Below are 24,955 nucleotides of genomic sequence, written 5' to 3'. Positions count from 1 at the left end.
GTGCAAGGTTAACAGTGGACAGTTGCTGCCCATTCCCATTCACTCGGCACTGCATGCGCACCCACCCCCTCCACACAAGTGCCCGCTGCACTCCCATAAGAGACATGTGACTTTCGTGTTACCTTTCCCCACTAACGCTAACGGCTATGCTTCATTGTGCCCCAATCGTCCAAGGACTCGGCACCAGGACATTTACCAATCTCATGTGCAGTTCTCAGTTTCTTCCATCACTAATGGAACAACACATGAGATAGTTACAACTGCCGGCCCTCCTATTAGGCATAAAGTTCAATGCCTCAACTCTACCAAGTTGCGCGTGGCCTGGCAGCAGATTAATGAACTTTTGTTGGCAGGTATTCCGCAACCTTCAGACAGCAACTGGTCTTCACCAATCCACCTTGTCCCCAAACACAATGGATCTTTCCGAATGTGTGGTGATTACAGATGCTTAAACGCTCATACCATCATGGACAATGACCCACTGCCGAACATCAGTCTCCTTCCTAGGTTACACCATCCCTGCTGACGGAATACAGCCTCCCAGATCTTGTGTGCAGGCTATCACATCTCTGCCGCCCCTGGCTACTTACAAAGAGCTACGTTGTTTTCTCAGCACCATCAATTACTATTGTTGCAATCTGCCTCCTGCTGCCGCTGTTCAGGCAGCCCTGATGGATGCGCTATCAGGCAAACAAACTTCTGGTATCAAACCCGTCTCTTGGACTTCTGCGATGCTAGAGGCCTTAAAGGCTCTGAAGACTTCTTTAGCTCACACTGTGACACTTGCCCACCCGGACACCTCGGCCAAGTTATTCATCCCTACAGACGCCAGCAACATCGCGGTGGGGGCAGTGTTGCAACAATGCAAGTGCAACACAATTTCCCACCTTCATTTCTTCTCCAAGAAACTATCTATGGCTCAGGGAAAATATTCTGCATTCGATAGAGAGCTCCTTGCTGTTTATGATGCACTCAAACATTTCTGCCCTGACGTCAAGGGACGTTCGTTTTTCATCCTCACCAATCACAAACCACCGGCAGAAGCGTTCTGCAACCCACCTGAGGACCCACCACCTCAATTTTACTGCCACTTTGGCCTGGTTTCTCAATTCACAATGGACATCCGTTACATCAAGGGTGTAGATAATTTCACTGTGGATTTCCTCTCATGAATCAGTGCTGTTTCCAGCATCATTGATCTTTCCGATCTGGCCTCCCTCCAAGTTTCTGACAAAGATTCTCAGGCTCTCCTATGAGACCGACAAACATCACTTGTTTTCACAAAGGCTAAATTCCTGGGTGTTTCCAATGAGATGTGGTGCAATTCTTCGACCGGCTCCCTACGCCCTTTGCTCCCACCTGGGCTACGCCGACAGGTTTTCAACGCCCTGCATAACCTAGCCCACCCGGGTGTTCAAGCCACCATATCTCATGTCAGAACATTTTATTTGGAAGAATATTGAATGGGACTGTCAAACCTGGGCAAGCAGCTGTGTCGCTTGCCAGTGCAACAAGATCAGCCACCACACCTCCCCACCTCTGGGCAAGTTCAACGTTCCTGCACGGCGATTCCATCACGCACATATTGACCTGATCAGGCCTATTCCTCCTTCAGAAGGCCATAGATATATCTTATCAACTATCAACCATTTGTCTCACTGGGTCAGGGCTGTCCCTCTCCCTAACATTACTGCTGAGACGGTAGCCAAGGCTTTCATTGGCTCGTGGATTGCTCGTTTCGAGTGCCTGACCACTATCACCACCTCCCTTTTCACCATCATTTGCAATATCTGCAGTATTAAAAAAATACACACTACCACCTATCACCCACAAAGCAATGTGTTGGTGGAGATATGGCACCACACACTCAAGACGGCCCTTCGATGCCATGATTGTCTGTGGTCGGAAGCTCTCCCATGGGTGCTACTTGGTCTACGCTCGACCTAAAAACTTGACCTTCAGGGGACTATATCTGAATTTGTTTCTTCCCCAGGTTAGCTAGGATCTTCCCCCCTCACCACATTTCATTAGCTGGATGCACACGCATTTTCAACAAATGCGTTTGCAGCTGCCCATCAGTCACTCACCGCCCAAGACTTATGTTCCCACCACACTCTCTGACTGCTCCCAAGTCATGCTGTATGATCATGCAATTAGGCAGCCTCTTCAACCACCTTATCTTGGCACCTACAAGGTCCTGCGGTGGGGAGACTCAACTTTTGATATCATGATTAAAGACAGAACACAGACAGTTTCTCTGCATCACCTGAAACCGGCTTTCATCGACCCTGATGGTCTCACACCACTGCAGTCACACTCTGCAGATGATCCAGCCTTGATCAAAAATGAAAATGTGCTCCCATCAACCTCACTGCAAGCCTCTTCCGCCAAAGAGTGTTTGCCACCGTTCGCTGGTTTCCTGACCTCGCCCCCTGTTTCACCCTGCGCAGATTTCGCGCTCCACCTCCAACGTTGGAGACACACACACACACACACCTACTATCAGTTTGTCCTGCAGCATGCCGCCACACCAATTGAATGACGTTTCTATAGTGACGTTCAATGAGCAAGTGCGCATTCTTTTGACAGATACCGAGGCCCCACCATTGGACGGTCCTTTACACGTCAACATTGCACACAACCTCACACTCCCGTGCAAGTGTGACCAAGCATCTGTTCATGATTTCATTTCTACGGGTGGCTCAATCCACTTAAGGTCCACACACGCCTCCACCGCATCGTCGACCGCCTCGCCTGCTTACTCCCGGGCCGGCCGCCGTCTCGTCCGGCCACAGTGGCCGACTGACTACAAATTGGAACTACCTCTCGCCGCTCCGCCTGCACAACCCACCTCATTCAAGATGGAAGTACCTGTTGTGCGCCTGCCTAGGCGCAATTAACATCTTACCATAGGGTTTTGTGTTGTCTTGTTTTGTATATCTGCTTCAATAGGGAATTAGCAACTTTTCAGCTCAATCGAATTGAAAGATAATCAGCAAGTTTAACTTAGAGTTATTTGTTCACTGCCCTAATATGCTCCAGCAGCCAAATTTCAACACTACTGTGAATGCTGTTGTCAAACACAGGATGAGTAAATTGACATTCCTGGACAGCTGGAAATCAGCATGACTTGGCAGCTCCTGTGTGTTGGAAGAGCTCCTGAGAGTCATGTGATACAGGTACTAAAGGTGCCTCAAGTACTGTCATCTTCTATGGATCTTGTCTCCTCTGCAGAGCGTACAGACCTGTCATTACTCATCCAATTGACTGTGCATGGTGTGTTAATGCCAAATCTAGGCATCCTGCAGATGGTGGACAGGGACCAGCGACGACTCAGGGTGTTATACAGATCCCCCAACCAAATAGTTTGACGTGCTGTTTTCCGCTGAAACTGAAACTGAGCCAGAGGGACTCACTTCACCTGTTGTGGGGAAATTTGTATTGACCAGTGCCAAGAGAAGGCAAACGCAAAAGAGTAGGGGGTCTATTAATTGTCAGTAGTTCAAATGTGTGGTGAACAATGGTAACCTGTAGGGAAATGGCAGAAAGGGACCAGAAATGGCACTAGGTGCTCTTTGTGTGTACACATGGCAGCCTCATTCAACATGTTGAAGAGGCTAGTCCAGCAGCCATTGCAGTTGTTAGAAATCTTGAAAACAGAGTTCATTTACAATAAATGCAGATAATATATAGGGCTACCCCTCTTTAAGGGAAAACTAGATGTAACATGATATGTTAGTTACAATCTCTGCTACAGTAACTAAATCACAAATGCTGATGTGCTACAAATTACTTGTAGATTAAGCAAATGACAAAGGTAACTTCCAAAAATTCTCAAAAATGCACATTTATTTACAATGATATTCAGGGTGATGTATTCTTTGGTAGCAACTGCGAACCACAAATGCTGATTTTCAATGAAATAAATTACATATCTGAAACACTCATACTGATAAATTACCAAAATATAGTTACGTAAGTCTAAAAAATAACCTACTTCTCATGTAATAAGACAATACAATTACCGAACAGCTGCTCTGAATGATGATAGGCCTACTTTTCTCAAAAAGTTTAAAAAGAACAATATTAAGTTTAAGCTTACAATTGACAATAACAGTACAAGTTTATTGCAGTACTCGTCAATGTTTGAAATTTCACAATATATCACAATACAAAAGGGTATCAATACAGTCAATGAAATATTATGCACAACCAATGTGAACAGTAAAATATATGAGTCTAGAACTTCAAATCAGCCAATGTATCTTGTACATGTGGTCTCACACAAAGGAAATTTCCTAAGTCGGCTCTGATATGTAAATAAATGTGTGTAGGCCTTATTGCACAGATTTTTTGCTTAGCTGTTCCTGTGCACATTTCTACAATGGCATGCCAAAGAAGAATACTGCAGCATGAGTTTATCTCAGTCAAAATTGCTAAAATGCAAAGTACCAACAAAGCATGTCTTCTGCCTGTCGCAGCTAACAATGTTACCACAAACTATAATGCCATATGAAACAAATGAATGAAAATTGGCATATTAGGCTAATTAACTGATATTTTTATCATGCAAATTTGCAATAACCCTAATAGCATAAGAAGCTGTACTCAAATGTTCCAGTAGATCATCGATATGTTTCTTATCAGGTCACACATCCAGAAATTTTTAATATTCTGCCTTAGCAACAAACTTCTGTTCAAAGTCTACAGTTATCAATGGTGTTACACCATTTATTGTGGAGACCTCCATATACTTTACTTTCTCAAAATTTAGTGGGTGTCCATTTGCAGAGATCCTCTTAATAATTTTCTGAAAGACATTATTTACAAATTCCTCAGCTAATTCTTGTTTCTTGGATGTAATAACTATACTTCAGCAAAAGGATCTAGCTTTGTGTCTTCATGAATATAGAGTGGTAAGTCACTATACATATTAAGAATGGTAAGGGACCTAAGACTGAACCCTGTGAGACATCATTCTTGATACCTCTGCAGTTAGAGAACTCTGCTGAGTTTTGCAGACTATGTATTATTAATTTCAACATTCCACATTCTTCCAATTAAATTTGAATTAAACCAGTTGTGCACTGTCCCACTCATAGCATAATACTGAAAGTTATCTAGAAGAATTTCATGATTCATGCAGTCAAAAGCCTTTGAGAGGTCACAAAAAATTTAAATGGGTGACGCTCAGTTATTCAGAGCATTTAATATTTGACCAGTGGAAGCGTATGTGGCATTTTCTGTTGAAAAGCCTTTCTGAAAATTAAACTGAAATTTTTTAGTACTTCATTTTTACAAATGTGCGAAGCTACTCTTGAATACATTACTTTTTCAAGAATTTTGAATAAAGCTGTCAGAAGTGAGATTTATATTTGTTGGCATCAGAACTATCCCCCGTTTTATGCAATGGTTTAACAATGGCAAATTTCAGTCTATCTGGAAAAATGCACTGTTTCAGTGATCTACCACATTTGTGGCTTAGAATCCTACTTATCCATTGGGAAGAAGCTTTGAGTACTCTGTTGGAAATGCCATCAATTTCATGCAAACTTTTACTTTTGAATGAATTTAATATTTTCCTATTTCAGTAGAAGAGATGATTTGAATTTCAGTTTGATAAAATTGCATATGTATTGCCCTTCCATAAACAGCCTTGCATTTTCTAATGAACAGCTGATCCTATAGTCTCTACAAAACTATTTAAAAATGTTTGTTAAAAATATTTTCTACTTATGACTTTTTATTAACAAATTTTTCATTGAGTCTGATAGGAATACAGTCTTCCTGTGCTCTCAATTCCTCTGTTTCCCTTTTAACAATATTCCAAATTGTTTTAATTTTATGAGAAGAGGTGCTAATCTCATACATAATGTGCATACTTCTGGACTTTTTAATAACTTTTCTTTTACAGTGTAGCAGTTGTCCCAATGTTAGATTGTTTCTGCATCAATGCTTCTTCTAGCTATAGGATACATATCCCATTTTACATTTACAAGGTATTTTTATCCCCTTAGTGAGCCACTATTTTTAGATGGTTTCTTACAATTATGTTTCACTGTTTTCTTCGGGAAACTGTTTTCAAATATACTCACAAACGTATCATGAAATAGGTTAAATTTTAAATTAGCCTCAGCTTCCTTGTACACCTCATCCAAGTCTAACTATTGCAAGCTTTCCCTAAAATTTGTAACTGTTCAATTCTTAATTGAATGCACCATTTTGGAGGATTGTTTTGCATTACTGTATGGAGCTATGTCATATACTGCAATTAGCTGTGCACCATGATCAGAAAGACCATTCTTAATAGTAAAAGTCATGGCAGTAACCAGGATTGTAAGCAGAAAGATGGGTGATGCAAATAAGCCACAAGCCAACCGAGAAGGAGTGAACCAGGAACCTAAAGATTGACAGGGGACACCCTGAATAATGGATGGTGGTGTTACAAGGGGCAGTAGGAAATGCATGTAGTTTATGTGATACCAGCATGATGGCAAGCTTTACAAACAATTCATTCACAAATACAGGGATGGAATTGAAGTATTAGTAAATCGATCAAAAATTTCTGTCCTCATTGCAGTCATGTTTGCGGGAGTGATAACTGACACATGTGCAGCCCTTAGTGTCATTTCTCTGGAACTGTGTGGAAAAATCAAGGAATGTCAGAAGAGTCTAAAGTTAGCTGTATGTGATGTAAAGACAGGTGGTACATTTGTAGCATGGAGCAACCCTATACAACCACAAGTTTGTTTAGATATAATGATAGGTGATGCTGCTTTTCTGTAAGTGTCTGGATTAGTGGTCAATTGCATTTTAAAGATTGATGGTTTTAAGTGGATATAGGACTTGATTTCTAAAGAGGCAATTTTATAATATCTGCAGGAGATCACAAAGTGACAGCCAAATTAAGTTACCATCAGGACACAATACCGACAACCTGTAAGGTTCCAAGGGAAATGAAGACAACTGCTTAGACCATAAGAACTGTACCAAGTTTATTTTCAAGTTGGTGTTTTGAATAAAAACAAGGAATTGTAAAGAACTTTTATGTGAAAAATGTAGATCAAACCGCAAGCATGAGTTATTTTGCACCTCCCCCCCTCACCTCCCCACCCACTTTCCCATGTTATACCCTGGCAGCTGTTGATACAATTTCACCTTTGACAGACTGTACTATGATCTGTGTGCTGTGTGTCGGTTGGAGGTGGGGTTGGAAGGTTAAGGGGAGGGGGGGGGGGGGTTGATGTGCGCATACACACGTCTTCTGCCCCTCATCATCGCCCTCTCCCTAATGAACCAAAACATGCTGAATAGTGTATTGCTCCACCTTTGGAATACAATTATGTGTTGCATGATTTTGACAAGTCCTTGGTAGATTTGTGGAGATACTATGTGCAGATCACATAATTTCTGGAAGTTATGGGCTGGTGGATGGTGAGGGCAGAGTTGGCACCCAATAGTGCCACTGGCTTCAGATCAGATGAATTTGGTATCCAAGAAATCAATGTGAGATCACTATCATGCTCCTCAAACTGAAGCACTTAAGCATGATTCTAGCCTTGTGACTTGGACAATGGTTATTCACTGTTGGGGAAGACATCGAATATGAGGGAATGCAATTAGCATGCAATAATATTCATAGTCCCCAGTTGCCAGGTTGCCTTCAATTTTTACCATACAGCACATGGAAGCACAGGTTAATCTCCTTCTTATCATAATACTTATCACACTGGCCTTTATCTATGGTGTGGTGCGTGTTTTCAGCAGCCTTTTGCATGGATGACGGCATATACAGACACAGCTATCAACCTGATGAACAAGAAATATGATTCATCTGACCAGGAGACTCATTTTCATTGATCCACTATCCAGTATCCATAATCCTGTACCCACTGCAATTGTAATTGAGGGTATTGTTGTGTCAATAGGGTAAGAATCATATCCTAGAACAGTAAGCTGTGTAAACGTTAGGCACAAAAAAGACACTGAAATTAACAAGATCATTAATCATATTTTTCTTGTATTGTTAAACAATTTTCAAAATTCAATTTTCACTTAAAAACCTGCATTTGACCACAAAGAAAACAACATATTATTTCATAAATGAGTCTATAATCAAATGGTATGTTTAATGCAAAGAAAAATCAATATTTGTAATTGTAATTTGCTAATTTAACAGATCCAAAAACATGACTGCAATGAGGACAGAAATTTTTGATCCATTTACTAATACTTCAATTCCATCCCTGTATTTGTGAATGAATTGTTTGTAAAGCTTGCCATCATGCTGGTATCACATAAACTACATGCATGACAGAAACATGAGAGCTAAAGAGGGCAATGGTATGCCAATGGAACTGACTGTTTACAGTCTGGCATGATTGTCTGAAATATTTTTGGACTGACTCTTAAACAGCTGCAATGTCGAACAGATAAGCAGGCGGCCTACTTGACTCTGTTTTTTCTTTTCTTTTTATCTAATAATTTCTAACTGTAATGACTAACTGATGTGAGATTATACTTCCTTATTGAAATGTACAAACTTAACAGGAATGATTAACCTGGATGTAGATGATCCTATGTTAGTGTGAAATGATACAGGGTTCTATGAAAGTCACAGTCCACCTCCTAGGTGAAATAACAATATGTTTGTAAAAGGTGGTAAAATTCTTGGAGGAAAAAATAGGTGATCTAAAATATCCAAAAGACACAAAACTAGAAATGATCAACAAACATTTCACAGTTTGATGTAAGTGGGGAAGTAGACAAAATGAGTCAGCAGATGAGAAGTGACTCGAAAAATGTACTGGGTGACACAAAAAGTCATCTGAAGTCCAAGCAAATAACTGAAACAAATGTTAAAAAGTGACAAAAGTCTCGCATAAGGTATGACTGAATTACTAACTAAGTTATTCAGCAACAGTAAAATATAAAAATCAGGGATGTAGAATGAATTTTGTCAAAAGAGATAGAGAACAATGTGAAAAATTTTGAAATAATTAATAATGTTGTGAAATGGAAAAACTGAAACATGAAGGCAGAGACAGCAGAGACTAAACAACATTCAGAAGAAAATATGGAAACTTACAAATGTGATGCTTACAAAAAAATTCTGTGGTCAATGTGAAAGTTGATGGTACAGAGAAAGTTGTTATTTTTAATGTTGTAGTTGTTGTTGTTGTTGTGGTCTTCAGTCCTGAGACTGGTTAGATGCAGCTCTCAATGCTACTTTATCCTGTGCAAGCTTCTTCATCACCCAATACTTACTGCAACCTATGCCCTTCTGGACCTGCTTAGTGTATTCATCTCCATTAAATTTGTGATCCCTTGATGCCTCAGAACATGTCCTGCCATCCAGTGCCTTCTTCTTGTCAAGTTGTGCCACAAACTTCTCTTCTCACCAGTTCTATTCAATACCTCCTCATTAGTTATGTGACCTACCCATCTAATCTGCAGCATTCTTCTATAGCACCACATTTCGAAAGCTTCTATTCTCTTCTTGTCCAAACTATTTATCGTCCATGTTTCACTTCCATACGTGGCTACACTCCATACAAATACTTTCAGAAACGACTTCCTGACACTTAAATCTATACTCGATGTTAACAAATTTCTCTTCTTCAGAAACGCTTTCCTTGCCATTGCCAGTCTAAGTTTTATATCCTCTCTTCTTCGACCATCATCAGTTATTTTGCTCCACAAATAGCAAAACTCTTTTACTACTTTCAGTGTCTCATTTCCTAATCTAATTCCCTCAGCATTTGACTACATTCCATTATCCTCGTGTTGCTTTTGTTGATGTTCATCTTATATCCTCCTTTCAAGACACTGTCCATTCCATTCAACTGCTCTTCCAAGTCCTTTGCTGTCTCTGACAGAATTACAATTTCATCGACAAACCTCAAAGTTTTTATTTCTTCTCCATGGATTTTAATACCTACTCTGAATTTTTCTTTTGTTTCCTTTACTGCTTGCTCAATATACAAATTGAATAACATCGGGGATAGGCTACAACCCTGTCTCACTCCCTTCCCAACCGCTGCTTCCCTTTCATGTCCCTCAACTCTTATAACTGCCATCTGGTTTCTGTACAAATTGTAAATAGCCTTTCGCTCTCTGTATTTTACCCCTGCCACCTTCAGAATTTGAAAGAGAGTATTCCAGTCACCATTGTCAAAAGCTTTCTCTAAGTCTAATGCTAGAAACGTAGGTTTGCCTTTCCTTAATCTTTCTTCTAAGATAAGTCGTAAGGTCAGTATTGCCTCTCGTGTTCCAATATTTCTACGGAATCCAAACTGATCGTCCCCAAGGTTGGCTTCTACTAGTTTTTCCATTCGTCTGAAAGGAATTCGCGTTAGTATTTTGCAGCTGTGGCTTATTAAACTGTTTGTTTGGTAATTTTCACATCTGTCAACACCTGGTTTCTTTGGGATTGGAATTAATATACTCTTCTTGAAGTCTGAGGGTATTTCGCCTGTCTCATACATCTTGCTCACCAGATGGTAGAGTTTTGTCAGGACTGGCTCTCCCAAGGCCATCAGTAGTTCTAATGGAATGCTGTCTACTCCCGGGGCCTTGTTTTGACTCAGGTCTTTCAGTGCTCTGTCAAACTCTTCACGCAGTATTGTATCTCCCATTTCGTCTTCATCTACATTCTCTTCCATATCCAGAATATTGTCCTCAAGTACATCGCCCTTGCATAGACCCTCTATATACTCCTTCCACCTTTCTGCTTTCCCTTCTTTGCTGAAAACTGGGTTTCCATCGAAGCTCTTGATATTCGTACAAGTGGCTCTCTTTTCTCCAAAGGTCTCTTTAATTTTCCTGTAGGCAGTATCTATCTTACCCCTAGTGTGATAAGCCTCTACATCCTTACATTTGTCCTCTAGCCATCCCTGCTTAGCCAATTTGCACTCCCTGTCGATCTCATTTTTGAGATGTTTGTATTCCTTTTTGCCTGCCTCATTTACTGCATTTTTATATTTTCTCCTTTCATCAATTAAATTCAATATTTCTTCTGTTACCCAAGGATTTCTACTAGCCCTCGTCTTTTTACCTACTTGATCCTCTGCTGCCTTCACTACTTCATCCCTCAGAGCTACCCATTCTTCTTCTAATGTATTTCTTTCCCCCATTTGTGACAATTGTTCCCTTATGCTCTCACTGAAACTCTGTACAACCTCTGGTTTAATCAGTTTGTCCTGATTCCATCTCCTTAAATTCCCACCTTTTTGAAGTTTCTTCAGTTTTAATCTACAGATCATAACCAATAGATTGTGGTCAGAGTCCACATCTGCCCCTGGAAATGTCTTACAATTTAATACCTGGTTCCTAAATCTCTGTCTTACCATTATATAATCTATCTGATACCTTCTAGTATTTCCAGGATTCTTCCATGTGTACAACCTTCTTTTATGATTCTTAAACCAAGTGTTAGCTATGATAATCTAAAAGAACTAATTAGAAAATCTGTAAAATTATAAGAGGTGTTGCAGTGAAAAGTTTTGTGATTAGTTGTGAGGAGTTGTGCACTAATGTGTCTATTAACAGCTTTCCTGGTGAAGGAAAACTGTACTGTGCAGACTTTTTACAATGTTGTTGTGACAAATTTTCAATTGAGATGATCAATGCATTTAATATAAAATATGTAAAAATCTTCTTGCATGGATAGGCGTTTTCATGGGACAATCAAAATATTACATCAGGTATGACATAAAGTGATTTTGAAAAAAGTTTTCAAAACACATTTTGGTCTGAATCAGAATGGTCAAGAATCAAGAATGAATTTTTCAATGGGGCAATATATAGAGAGGGGGAAGTGGAAGCAAGGAAGAATTTTATGAAAAACTGTTAAGCCTTTTAATAAGTTAATTCAAATAGATTCTCTAAAGTGAACTTTACCTGGGAAACTACTGTGGGGTTTCATTTATGGACCAGATGGTTGTACTGATCAGCTGTTAAAGTATGTTGATAAACTAGACAGAGCATTTGAAAGGCAAAAAAGGAAAAACTTTAATCAGAGCTACACTGGGGGTCCACAGTACAGGAGGTGGAATCAAAATTACAGTGGTGGAGAAGAGATGGTGGAAGTTACAGAAACGAATATCAAGAAGATGGAAATAAAAGGGATTCAAACTGGAATGACAGAAACAGACATGGGAACAGGGAATTTTATACTAGAGGTAGGCTTTTGTAAGAGTAACTGAAGAGTAACAGGATAACTGAAGACCAGATAATAGAGGAAATGGAAGGGGAAACTGAGGTCAATCCCTTTGAAGGCCTGATAGTTTGGTGAAAGTAATCGGTATCAAAACCAGGGTAATAATTATAGGAGGAGAGACATTTGGGGGAGAAAATCGGAGTTGTAGGGACAAAATAAGTGGAGGCCACACCAGATAAATAGGATTTATTTCGACTAGAACTTTTAAAAGGCTATGAATGATGATCCCCCCATGAACCATGGACCTTGCCGTTGGTGGGGAGGATTGCGTGCCTCAGCGATACAGATAGCCGCACCGTAGGTACAACCACAACGGAGGGGTATCTGTTGAGAGGCCAGACAAACGTGTGGTTCCTGAAGAGGGGCAGCAGCCTTTTCAGTAGTTGCAAGGGCAACAGTCTGGATGATTGATTGATCTGGCCTTGTAACAATAACCAAAACGGCTTTGCTGTGCTGGTACTGCGAACGGCTGAAAGCAAGGGGAAACTACGACCGTAATTTTTCCCGAGGACATGCAGCTTTACTGTATGATTAAATGATGATGGCGTCCTCTTGGGTAAAATATTCCGGAGGTAAAATAGTCCCCCATTCGGATCTCTGGGCGGGGACTACTCAAGAGGATGTCGTTATCAGGAGAAAGAAAACTGGCGTTCTACGGATCGGAGCGTGGAATGTCAGATCCCTTAATCGGGCAGGTAGGTTAGAAAAATTAAAAAGGGAAATGGATAGGTTAAAGTTAGATATAGTGGGAATTAGTGAAGTTCGGTGGCAGGAGGAACAAGACTTCTGGTCAGGTGACTACAGGGTTATAAACACAAAGTCCAATAGGGGTAATGCAGGAGTAGGTTTAATAATGAATAGGAAAATAGGAATGCGGGTAAGCTACTACAAACAGCATAGTGAACGCATTATTGTGGCCAAGATAGATACGAAGCCCACACCTACTACAGTAGTACAAGTTTATATGCCACCTAGCTCTGCAGATGACGAAGAAATTGAAGAAATGTATGATGAAATAAAAGAAATTACTCAGATAGTGAAGGGAGACGAAAATTTAATAGTCATGGGTGACTGGAATTCGAGTGTAGGAAAAGGGAGAGAAGGAAACGTAGTAGGTGAATATGGATTGGGGCTAAGAAATGAAAGAGGAAGCCGCCTGATAGAATTTTGCACAGAGCACAACTTAATCATAGCTAACACTTGGTTTAAGAATCATGATAGAAGGTTGTATACATGGAAGAACCCTGGAGATACTAAAAGGTATCAGATAGATTATATAATGGTAAGACAGAGATTTAGGAACCAGGTTTTAAATTGTAAGACATTTCCAGGGGCAGATGTGGACTCTGACCACAATCTATTGGTTATGACCTGTAGATTAAAACTGAAGAAACGGCAAAAAGGTAGGAATGTAAGGAGATGGGACCTGGATAAACTGAAAGAACCAGAGGTTGTACAGAGTTTCAGGGAGAGCATAAGGCAACAATTGATAGGAATGGGGGAAAGAAATACAGTAGAAGAAGAATGGGTAGCTCTGAGGGATGAAGTAGTGAAGGCAGCAGAGGATCAAATAAGTAAAAAGAAGAGGGTTAGTAGAAATCCTTGGGTAACAGAAGAAATATTGAATTTAATTGATGAAAGGAGAAAATATAAAAATGCAGTAAATGAAGCAGGCAAAAAGGAATACAAACGTCTCAAAAATGAGATCGACAGGAAGTGCAAAAAGGCTAAGCAGGGATGGCTAGAGGACAAATGTAAGGATGTAGAGGCTTATCTCACTAGGGGTAAGATAGATACTGCCTACAGGAAAATTAAAGAGACCTTTGGAGATAAGAGAACCACATGTATGAACATCAAGAGCTCAGATGGAAACCCAGTTCTACGCAAAGAAGGGAAAGCAGAAAGGTGGAAGGAGTATATAGAGGGTCTATACAAGGGCGATGCACTTGAGGACAATATTATGGAAATGGAAGAGGATGTAGATGAAGATGAAATGGGAGATACGATACTGCGTGAAGAGTTTGACAGAGCACTGAAGGACCTGAGTCGAAACAAGGCCCCCGGAGTAGACAACATTCCATTGGAACTACTGACGGCCTTGGGAGAGCCAGTCCTGACAAAACTCTACCATCTGGTAAGCAAGATGTATGAAACAGGCGAAATACCCTCAGACTTCAAGAAGAATATAATAATTCCAATCCCAAAGAAAGCAGGTGTTGACAGATGTGAAAATTACCGAACAATCAGTTTAATAAGCCACAGCTGCAAAGTACTAACACGAATTCTTTACAGACGAATGGAAAAACTAGTAGAAGCCGACCTCGGGGAAGATCAGTTTGGATTCCGTAGAAATACTGGAACACGCGAGGCAATACTGACCTTACGACTTATCTTAGAAGAAAGATTAAGGAAAGGCAAACCTACATTTCTATCATTTGTAGACTTAGAGAAAGCTTTTGACAATGTTGACTGGAATACTCTCTTTCAAATTCTAAAGGTGGCAGGGGTAAAATACAGGGAGCGAAAGGCTATTTACAACTTGTACAGAAACCAGATGGCAGTTATAAGAGTTGAGGGACATGAAAGGGAAGCAGTGGTTGGGAAGGGAGTAAGACAGGGCTGTAGCCTCTCCCCGATGTTATTCAATCTGTATATTGAGCAAGCAGTAAAGGAAACAAAAGAAAAATTTGGAGTAGGTATTAATATCCATGGAGAAGAAATAAAAACTTTGAGGTTCGCCGATGACATTGTAATTCTGGCAGAGACAGCAAAGGACTTGGAAGAGCAGTTGAACGGAATGGATGGTGTCTTGAAGGGAGGATATAAGATGAACATCAACAAAAGCAAAACGAGGATAATGGAATGTAGTCGAGTTAAGTCGGGTGATGCTGAGGGTATTAGATTAGGAAATGAGACACTTAAAGTAGTAAAGGAGTTTTGCTATTTGGGGAGCAAAATAACTGATGATGGACGAAGTAGAGAGGATATAAAATGTAGACTGGCAATGGCAAGGAAAGCCTTTCTTAAGAAGAGAAATTTGTTAACATCGAGTATTGATTTAAGTGTCAGGAAGTCGTTACTGAAAGTATTTGTATGGAGTGTAGCCATGTATGGAAGTGAAACATGGACGGTAAATAGTTTGGACAAGAAGAGAAAAGAAGCTTTCGAAATGTGGTGCTACAGAAGAATGCTGAAGATTAGATGGGTAGATCACATAACTAATGAGGAAGTATTGAATAGGATCGGGGAGAAGAGAAGTTTGTGGCACAACTTGACCAGAAGAAGGGATCGGTTGGTAGGACATGTTCTGAGGCATCAAGGGATCACCAATTTAGTATTGGAGGGCAGCGTGGAGGGTAAAAATCATAGGGGGAGACCAAGAGATGAATACACTAAGCAGATTCAGAAGGATGTAGGTTGCAGTAACTACTGGGAGATGAATAAGCTTGCACAGGATAGAGTAGCATGGAGAGCTGCATCAAACCAGTCTCAGGACTGAAGACCACAACAACAACATGAATGATGAAGTAAATAATGAAAAATAGTATTAAAACATGTATTGACAAGATAGAATTAAATGATGAAACTCTCAAAAACCTTATAATCAATTAGAAAATGTAATTGTTACTAGAGAGGGCACATTAGGAAGCAAATATGATGACTCTTACTAATGGGTAATGGAGAGAATAGTGAAGAGAGCAGTGCTGATTCTAATCTAATTAATGTTAGGGCTGATGACCATTGATAGAGAGGGAAGAAGTGTTAACACTAAATGAAATGATAATGGTGTGGTAGGAGTTGATGTTAGTGTATGTAATGATAAATATAGAAATACAAGGTGCAACAATAAAGTAATGAGACTGATGTGAAAAAAAAATGTTGCTTACCAATTTAGTCAAGTTTAGTGTTGTCTCCTTCAAAGTAGTTCCCTTCTGATTGCACACACTTTTCCAAGCAATTCTGCCATTGATGGTAACATTTCTGGAACTCATCTTCTGTAATATCCTCCAAGACCATCGTCACAGCTTTTTGGACATCTTGTGTTGTTTGAAAATGGTGTCCCTTGAGCACTGTTTTGACTCTTGGAAACAGAAAAAAGTTGCATGGAGCAGTATCTGGTGAATAAGGTGGCTGTGGTAGTACTGAAATTTGTTTTGAGGTTAAAAATGCTGTATTGACAGAACAGTATGGGATGGCGCATTATCGTGATGCAGAATACAATTATCAGCAATGTTGGCACGGACATGAAGAACTCTTTTACGAAAGGTTTCTAAAATTTCTTTGTAGTAATATTGGTTACCTGTTTGTCCAGGAGGCACTCACTCTTTATGAACAATTCCCTTGGAATCAAAGAAGCAGACAAGTATGCATTTCACTTTTGACTTTGACATGTGAGCTTTTTTTGGTCTGAGTGATCCCTTTCAGCAGCATTGCGAACTCTGGCGTTTTGTCTCTGGATCATACTGAAAAAACATCTTTCATCACCAGTGATAACACAGCTCAACAATTCTGGATTGATTTCCTTTTGCTCTAATAGATCGGCTGCCACATTTTTCCATGTTTTTCACTGTTGTGGTGTGAGATTTTTGGGGACCATTTTTGCACAAATCTTTCTCATACCAAGATGTTCAATTACTATTAGATGAGCCATTTCTTTATTGATGTTCAGTTCTTCTGAAATCATTTTCACGGATAATCTTTGACGAGACCATACGAGTTCAAGCACCCTGGCCAAGTTGACATCGGTCCATGAGGTTGATGGTCATGCACTGTGGTCTTCATCTTCAACATTCATTCTGCCTTCACTAAACATTTTATGCCAATGAAAAGCTTGAGATCTTGACATAAACTCCTCTCCAAAAGCCTTCTGAAACACTATAAGTGTCTGTCACATTTTCACTCGATTAAACGCAAAAAAAAGGCATACTGTTGCACAATATTATGCGGTTCCATTTCTGTGATGAGAGACACAAACACATGTTAACTTATTACAGCACAAATGATGACTGAGCAGTTGCATCGATGTCCCGCTTGGACTAGAAACAGCTTATAGACCAAGGTCAAAGATATTGCGCCTACGTGAGCCTGCAGGGTTGCCAAATCTTGCAAAGAAAATCAGTCTCATTACTTTATTGTTGCACCTAGTATATAATGACAAACTAGATGAGATGATTTACATTGAGAGGAAAGGAGAATTATCAGAATCAGATAGTGATGATGAAACAAGTTTTTTAAGGAAAAACCCTGTTCCTACTCCACAGCCTTCTACTTTACAGGAGAATCCACAGTCTTTTTACTTCTCTCCTTTTACACCACTCCCCTGCCATCTAACCTTCCAACAGCACCTAGCTGCCCTACCCTCTCTCCACTTTGTTCCTGTGTGCTCCGACAAACAGCACTTTACTGTCCCCCACACTATCAGTGTCTTTACTTCCAAAACTTGTCTCATCATAGCTATCTGCTTCAGCTAATTCTCATTTTGTCTCAATGTAAATCATCCCCACCCATACCCTGCTCTCCCTCCCACTCTCTGCCTCAGCCTCCTCCTTACCCTCACCACCCACACTACTTCTCCCATCATGCATAGTTGCTCAAAATCTGGCCTCAGAGCCAAAGACAGTGGTCACGTGTGTGTGTGTGTGTGTGTGTGTGTGTGTGTGTGTGTGTGTGTGTGTGTGTGTGTTTTGTCTATTTTCAACAAAGGTCTTGTTGGCTGAAAGCTCACTTTCTGATGGTCATTTTGTTGTGCCTCTCTGTGACTCAGCATCTCGGCTACATGGTGGGTAGCAACTATCCTTTTCATAATATTGTTACATTCCATCTTGGATTTTCCATTGTTCAATGTTGGAAATATAATATATGATTAAGATATTTCTTTAATGTTTTTCTTTCACTTAGAAAAATGCACAACACAATAATACCTAGTAAAACTTACTTATTATGATCAGTTATGGTCATTGACCATCCTTCAATTAATGCAAACTTATGATCATTGTGTTAAGCATTTTGACTATTTTTAAGTTGTATGTGGAGACATGTGTAACAGGTGATGATGTGACTGTATTTTTTCTTACTTGGAAGAAGTTTGGCAAGACAGCATTGTATCATGCATTTTTCCAAGTATATACAGGGGATTATGTGATGAGCTGACAAACTTTCAGGGATGGCGAAGAAGGGTAGATGTATCAATCTGCAGTAAGGGACACTGTTCTGGAAATGACAGTCAAAATTTATGAGTAAAATTCATTCTGATACCTCTGACAGTGGAAAGCAGGTATCAATACTGTTTTGCTAAGATTCTAGGTTAGGCAACTTTCAAAGTTGGCGGTGTTGACCAAAAGTAAAAAAATAAGGTCTAGTAACTATGGACTCTAAAATGCATACCTTAAGAGCTAAGAGCACCTGTTCATCTGTGATACCCCAAAACATGTTTCTTCTACTACAAGCTCTTTGGTTTCCATAGTTTTGGAGGAGGTAGTATGGAACAAAACAAGGAAAAATGTCCAGTAAACATGGGATCTAAAATGCATACCTTAAGAGCTATGATCACTTCTTCAATGGGATAGCTCTTTTTCACAGTAGTGAAGACGAACAAGGGCTCATAGTTCTTAAGGTATGCAATTTAGAGTACAGTATGTGTATTCCACAGTCAGAGGTACCAGAATGGTTTTTTCTTATAACATCTGACTTGGGTCATTTCTGGATCAGGGTTCCTTACCTCAGATTAACATATTTTCCTGTCTCTACCAAAGACTATAACATCAGCACAGAGTCACCCTGTATTTGAAGTTAAGTATCCCCTGAAATGATACTTTTCATTCAAGTTGATTTTTATGATTCGATTCAAATATTTATACCAAAACAATTTTTTGCAGTATCTGTCTTTTAATTTTATTATTATTTGTTGGAAAACTTTCACTTTCAGCATTATGATTAGTGACAGAGGCTTGAATTTAAAATGTAACATTTCTTTTCTCAATACGGGACAAGATATACTAAATTACATACATCAGTAATCACAGCTGCCTTCTAATGTTTATTGTAATAAATTTTTTTACATACATATATTTTAATATGCCAATTTGTTTCATCAGTTGCATTCTTGCAATATATAACAAATAAATTTTATGCAAGACATACTGTGCGTGTGTGTTTGTGTTGTGTTGTGTTGTGTTGTGTGTGTGTGTGTGTGTGTGTGTGTGTGTGTGTGTGTGTGTGTGTGTGTGTGTGTGTTTGTGTGTAATATGGCTAAGCATAACATTACAAATTATGTGATTTCACATACTACTAGCTGACTTGATACTAGATTTTGCATCTTTTTGAAAGACAAGATTAAATATTTCTTTCTTGATACTATATTGTAGACTGTAAAATTGTAAGTTGTAAAGGAAAGCAGAATGTTTAGTTGACACAGTCAAGTTAAAAATTAAACTGTAAACAAACACTTATAATATGTTGTAATTCTTCAGGCTTTCCCGGCGAGATCTAGACATGTGGAATAACCGGGTCTACTGCCGGATGTTTGTGTCGCTCTGGCACAATATTTGGGCCACGTAACTCGTTGCCTTCTTCAGGTGAGACAGTCTCAGGTCGCACCTGAAGAAGGCAACGAGTTACATGGCTGAAATATTGTGCCAGAGCGACACAAACATCTGGCAGTAGACCCGATTATTCCACATGACTTATAATATGTTTAGAATTATTCTATTAAAAACTAACTATACAGTTTAATTATATCCTAGACCAGTAAGCTACGTAAATGTTTGTAACAAAAAGACACTGACATTAACAGGATAATTAACTATGTATTTCTTGTATTGTTAAACAATTTGTAAAATTCAATTTTCAGATTAAAAAACCTGCATTTCATGACAAAGAAAACAATGTACTAATTTGTAAATAGATCTGTAATCAAATTATATACTGGTACTTAATGTAATAAAAAAATCAAAATTTGTGATTTGCTTATTTAATGAATCCAACAATAAATTATGAAAGCAGGACCTCCGAAGGTGGGCACCATGTGTTGATTCTGGTTAAGTATTAGCTCTAAACCTATGTCACTATGTTAAGATCTTTTACAATGTTACTACTTCACTTGTGTTGGCCTGTGGTTCATTGATGTTGTGGATGTTGCGAATAATGAGAATATCACAAAAATTTCAAGCTTGACAAATTATTTATTGACATCATCTGATTAACAAAACTGACATAACTGCAAAACAACTGGTGAACTGAACTGCACTGACACCTTCAAGGAAAAAAAACTCAACTGACTCCCCCACAGCATCGCTGCGTCTCTTTAAATAGCATTTTAATAGTTGCTACCATTGGTAATTTATTACAAAATGTAACTTACAATTAAAAACAATTTCATCTAAACTAACTGCTGTTACATTTGTACAGGTTATAAAACATAATGTCAAATGACATAATCTTTTTTATCATCATCTTGGTTTTACATGTGAAAATTAATTCACAATCTGATTTCAACACTTATTTTGATTTTACTTCAATTTCATAATTAGTGATTGCATAGATTTTATTGCTAACATTTCTTTGAAGAATACACATCATACTTAGCCAGATTACATAAATTAAACACACACAAGTTCTCTCAAATACCAGAATTTCATAAATTTGGGTGTGTAACTAACAAGAGGTAAATATCTGGATAATTTACAAGCATCATTAATTACAATGAATTACATAAAAACGGATAACAAATGAAATTACATTACTGGATAATGATTGTTATTTTCATTTGAATAGTAGTGAGGTTTTTGTGTTAGTGAAATAACAATTTGCAATTATGGTAATTAGAGGCATTAGTTATCTATGCTAACATATCCACAGCCTCTTTATATTTGTTAATAAACATTTATTACTTCAATTTCACAATCTGATATTTAATTTGGCATATGTACATAATGACAACAATGTATTAACAATAACAAGAATGTACGTCATTACAGAATATTCCATATCTAACTATAAAGAACAGGTTTTTTGGCAAACTGAACTGAATGATACCTATAAAAATACTGATAAAAGCCCTTAGGAAGCACTGAATCATATGATAAATATACGGATGCATATAAAAAAAGAGAAAGATGGTATCAGACAGTTCATAATGATCTTGGTGGAGGGTGTTGCACTATACATAGAACTCATATATTTCTCATATGTTTTCAGAGTTTTGTGAATACATATTTCATTTTTTGCAAAGAAGTGATTCAAAGAAATGTCAGAAAAATTTAACTGCAAACCTGATGTTGTCTACATTATTTAGAGAACTAGTTTCAAACATATGATTTCCCCAGACTACAAACAGCAGACGCACACCCTAAATCACAATGGAGATCAACATTTTCTGTTACCATTTTGAATGTGAATACTTCTCTGTCAAATATAATATTAAGTGCAAACAAGTGTAGAAAGTTTGTTACTTAAATTTTGAGGTGATAATCTCATTTTGACCCTTCAACCACTTCCCATAGATGCTTGTGATAATAACACACACAGAACCAATCAGCTTTGTTATTTTTGAGATGCTCATTACCAGATGCCAGTTCTTAACCATCTGTCATTTCTCAAAGTCACTTATGTCACTGGTTTTTCCCATTTATTGATTGTAATGCTGCTAGAATGATTCCCCCACTTGTCCCTGTCCCTCTCATACACTTTTCTTACAGAATCATATGCCTACATCATGACCAAGCAACACACATACAGAAACAGAAGAAATGGTAAACAATGTCCTTAAATGTATCATTGGCTGTAGTTTTGTGACTCGTCCTGCCCTAATCTTAGATCTACTATTGTTCCTCATATATGGGAAGAATCTGTCATCTAATATACAGTAGTTCTTTTTGCAAATTACACTAGTATTGTAATAAATCCAAGACTAATTAAATAGCAGAAGAAATGGGAAACAATTTTCTTAAAAGTAACATGGATTGGTTTTCTGTGAATGGTCTTACTCTTAATTTTAGAAAGTCACAACAGATTCAGTTCTGCACATCTTGGATTACTACATTTACAATAAGTGTAACACATGGTGAGTAAATGATAAACTGTATGGAAATTTCAAAGTTCTGAGAAATATATATTGATTCTAATTTAAGCTGGAAAAAGCACATTTTAAAACTCTTAAAACAACTTAGTTTAGCTATATATTGAGAAGGGAAGTTGCTACTCACCATACAGCAGAGATGCTGAGTCGCAGATAGGCACAACAAAAAGACTCTCACAATTAAAGCTTCAGCCATTGAGGCCTTCAACAACAACAACAACACACACACACACACACACACACACACACACACACACAAACTCATGCAAATGTAATTCACACCCACAACTGCAACAGTCTCAGGCAACTGAAACCCACTGCCCCACACCTCTTAGAGAAAGAAAAAAATAAAGTGTAGTCAGTGTTTTCCTTTCAAGAAACTACTACGGAAACCATTAACTACTGCACACTCAGGAAAATTCAAAACACAGGGCTGTATATAGAGTAATAGTAAATGAGATGCACATGACTGTTAGAAGTGTCATGTGTGAAACCATCAGTGACTACCATAACAGAATCTTCTCAAAAGATGTCTAAAAACAAACTAGCTTTACTCTTGTAGTGGCAATGAAGTTAGTGTCCAGACACTTGTGAATGATAGGAACTGAAATTGAAGGTAGCAAATGAAAATCAGAAATGTGAAACTCCATTTTCAATATCCCTATACAAAGGAGGATCCAGGAGCTCTGCCCCAGTTTAGTTCTTCCACCACCACAAAGATGAGTGATGTAGATATGTTTCCTTGGCTGACAAATAACTAAAATTGAATCCAATTTGCAGCTGGGCTAGCAGCTATTTCAATGTTACAAGATGGGAACTTGCTTTATTTCATCATTGATTGTGCTCGGTGTTGACGTACTGCATTGCTGTACTGGCTGAAAAATGGGAGTGGAAGTTCAACACTGACTACTTTAAATGATGTAGCCGACAGGTGCACATTTGCGTTTCACAGTTCTTTACTTTCATTGTTCACAACCCCCTAATAATACACACTTATATGGACAGTGCACTATTGTTTATCTTCCAATAAGCCTCATTAATAGGTTGCAGGTAAACATCCACATACTGCTCCAATAGTTTACTGTTGAAAATCTATGAGCAGTAAAAACCTAACCACACAGTTCTTTCTGCATAATATGGTACATATTGAACAGACACTGTCATTATTTTAGCACACAGCCTATTACACTTATTTCACAGTGAAATCGATGCATTGTTGTTGATCTAACCAATACAGGTTCCTTGTCTGAAACTCGGCCATGGACTAACTGTTGCATATTATATATATATCCTCGAAATAATAGGCACTGAAACTATACATTGTTTGATGTTAATTTTACAGAAATTACAATTAAAACATAACTCATTAAATAAACTGAATGCATTGAAAAATTCCACTTTTTAACTGTTCTTCTACTACAATAGTTACTTTTGATAAAGCTGTTAATTAGTTTGGAATTAATTAAGTGCTGGCTTTGCTAACATGTTTTTGAATAGAGCTAAATACCTTAAGAATGCTATTAGTTGTTCCTCCAAATGTTTGTAATTAGTACAGAATTTATATTTGTTTATAACTCTTTTTTTTTGTTTATAACTCAACAACAGAATTTAAGTTATGAAACAATTACTGACTTCACCCTATAACAGAAGATACTAATCAGGAATAGTCTAAATAAATACGAAATTCAATTACATATATAAAACTAAGCACAAAATTAGATATGGTGTTATATTCTTTAAAACTGAGGGCTAACCTTCCTCTTTTATGAGAATGCAGATTATACTTACTTATGTTAATGGTAATTAGTCAGACACAAAAAAATGAATTTAAAGGATGCAGATGGCAAAACAAGAGGGGAAGTAAAAATATCCCATCTTGCTTTGTCACGTCACCCCCTCATTGGACTGACCAGATAGATATTACAAATAGCTAACTGGGCAATTCAATGACCACAATTTGGTTTAACAATCTAGAAATAAAATATTACATATGAAATCTCATTAAAACTACAGTACATATGTTATTTCAAACTTGTAATTATATGAACTGGCCATATGAAAATCGCCATATAAAATATGTATGTATAGTGTACTGTATAATGGCACAAAAATCCACAAATTATACTTTTAATAAAATTTAGACAACTTCATCATAAGTGAAGTGTTTTTTGGGTAAACAAGGATTGCACTCTAAGTTCCATATCACTATATACAAGCCCTATCTCACTTAAAAGAATAAATCCTCATGGGTTGCAAAAAGTTAAATTACACTGCGCACTGAAATTCTCTTTTTAGACAGAAAAATTCACTTGCTCAGTGTTTAGTATTTTTCACATGCACTTTCACTCTTTTTCCATGCCTTCAACAGGTCCAAGTGGCAGTTGGTAAGGAAATGCACTGCTGTTAGTTCCCTTGGAGGTGGTTTTCCTCTGTCACAACACATGAAAAAATTAGACAAAATACCCTACTTTAGTACACTTACTTTTACTTCTAAATTAAGTCTAAGAAAAAATGTTTAACACTAATGACAAATAATAGTCATTACAACATAAATAAATACATTACATAGTCCTCATAACATTACAATAATTAGCACTAAAATTGACTACAGTATGAAAGGTGTGGACTAGTAAAAATTTTAAATCAAGTACACATTACAT

The 24,955-nt window shown here is 38.2% G+C and overlaps 1 protein-coding gene across 1 annotated transcript in view; it reads right to left on the bottom strand.

The window, feature by feature from the left end:
* Positions 1-24,472: 24,472 nt before the first annotated feature.
* Positions 24,473-24,955, bottom strand: part of LOC124798976 — a 91,503-nt gene continuing 91,020 nt past the window's right edge. Inside the window, exon 8 of the mRNA XM_047262511.1 lies at positions 24,473-24,724. Within this exon, the coding sequence (XP_047118467.1) occupies positions 24,638-24,724 (87 nt within the window). The 3' untranslated portion in view covers positions 24,473-24,637. The remainder of the gene's footprint in view (positions 24,725-24,955) is intronic.

Source organism: Schistocerca piceifrons, chromosome 5, assembly GCF_021461385.2.
Source record: "Schistocerca piceifrons isolate TAMUIC-IGC-003096 chromosome 5, iqSchPice1.1, whole genome shotgun sequence".
NCBI lineage: Eukaryota > Metazoa > Arthropoda > Insecta > Orthoptera > Acrididae > Schistocerca > Schistocerca piceifrons.
This window is presented reverse-complemented; position numbering and strand designations above follow the sequence as displayed.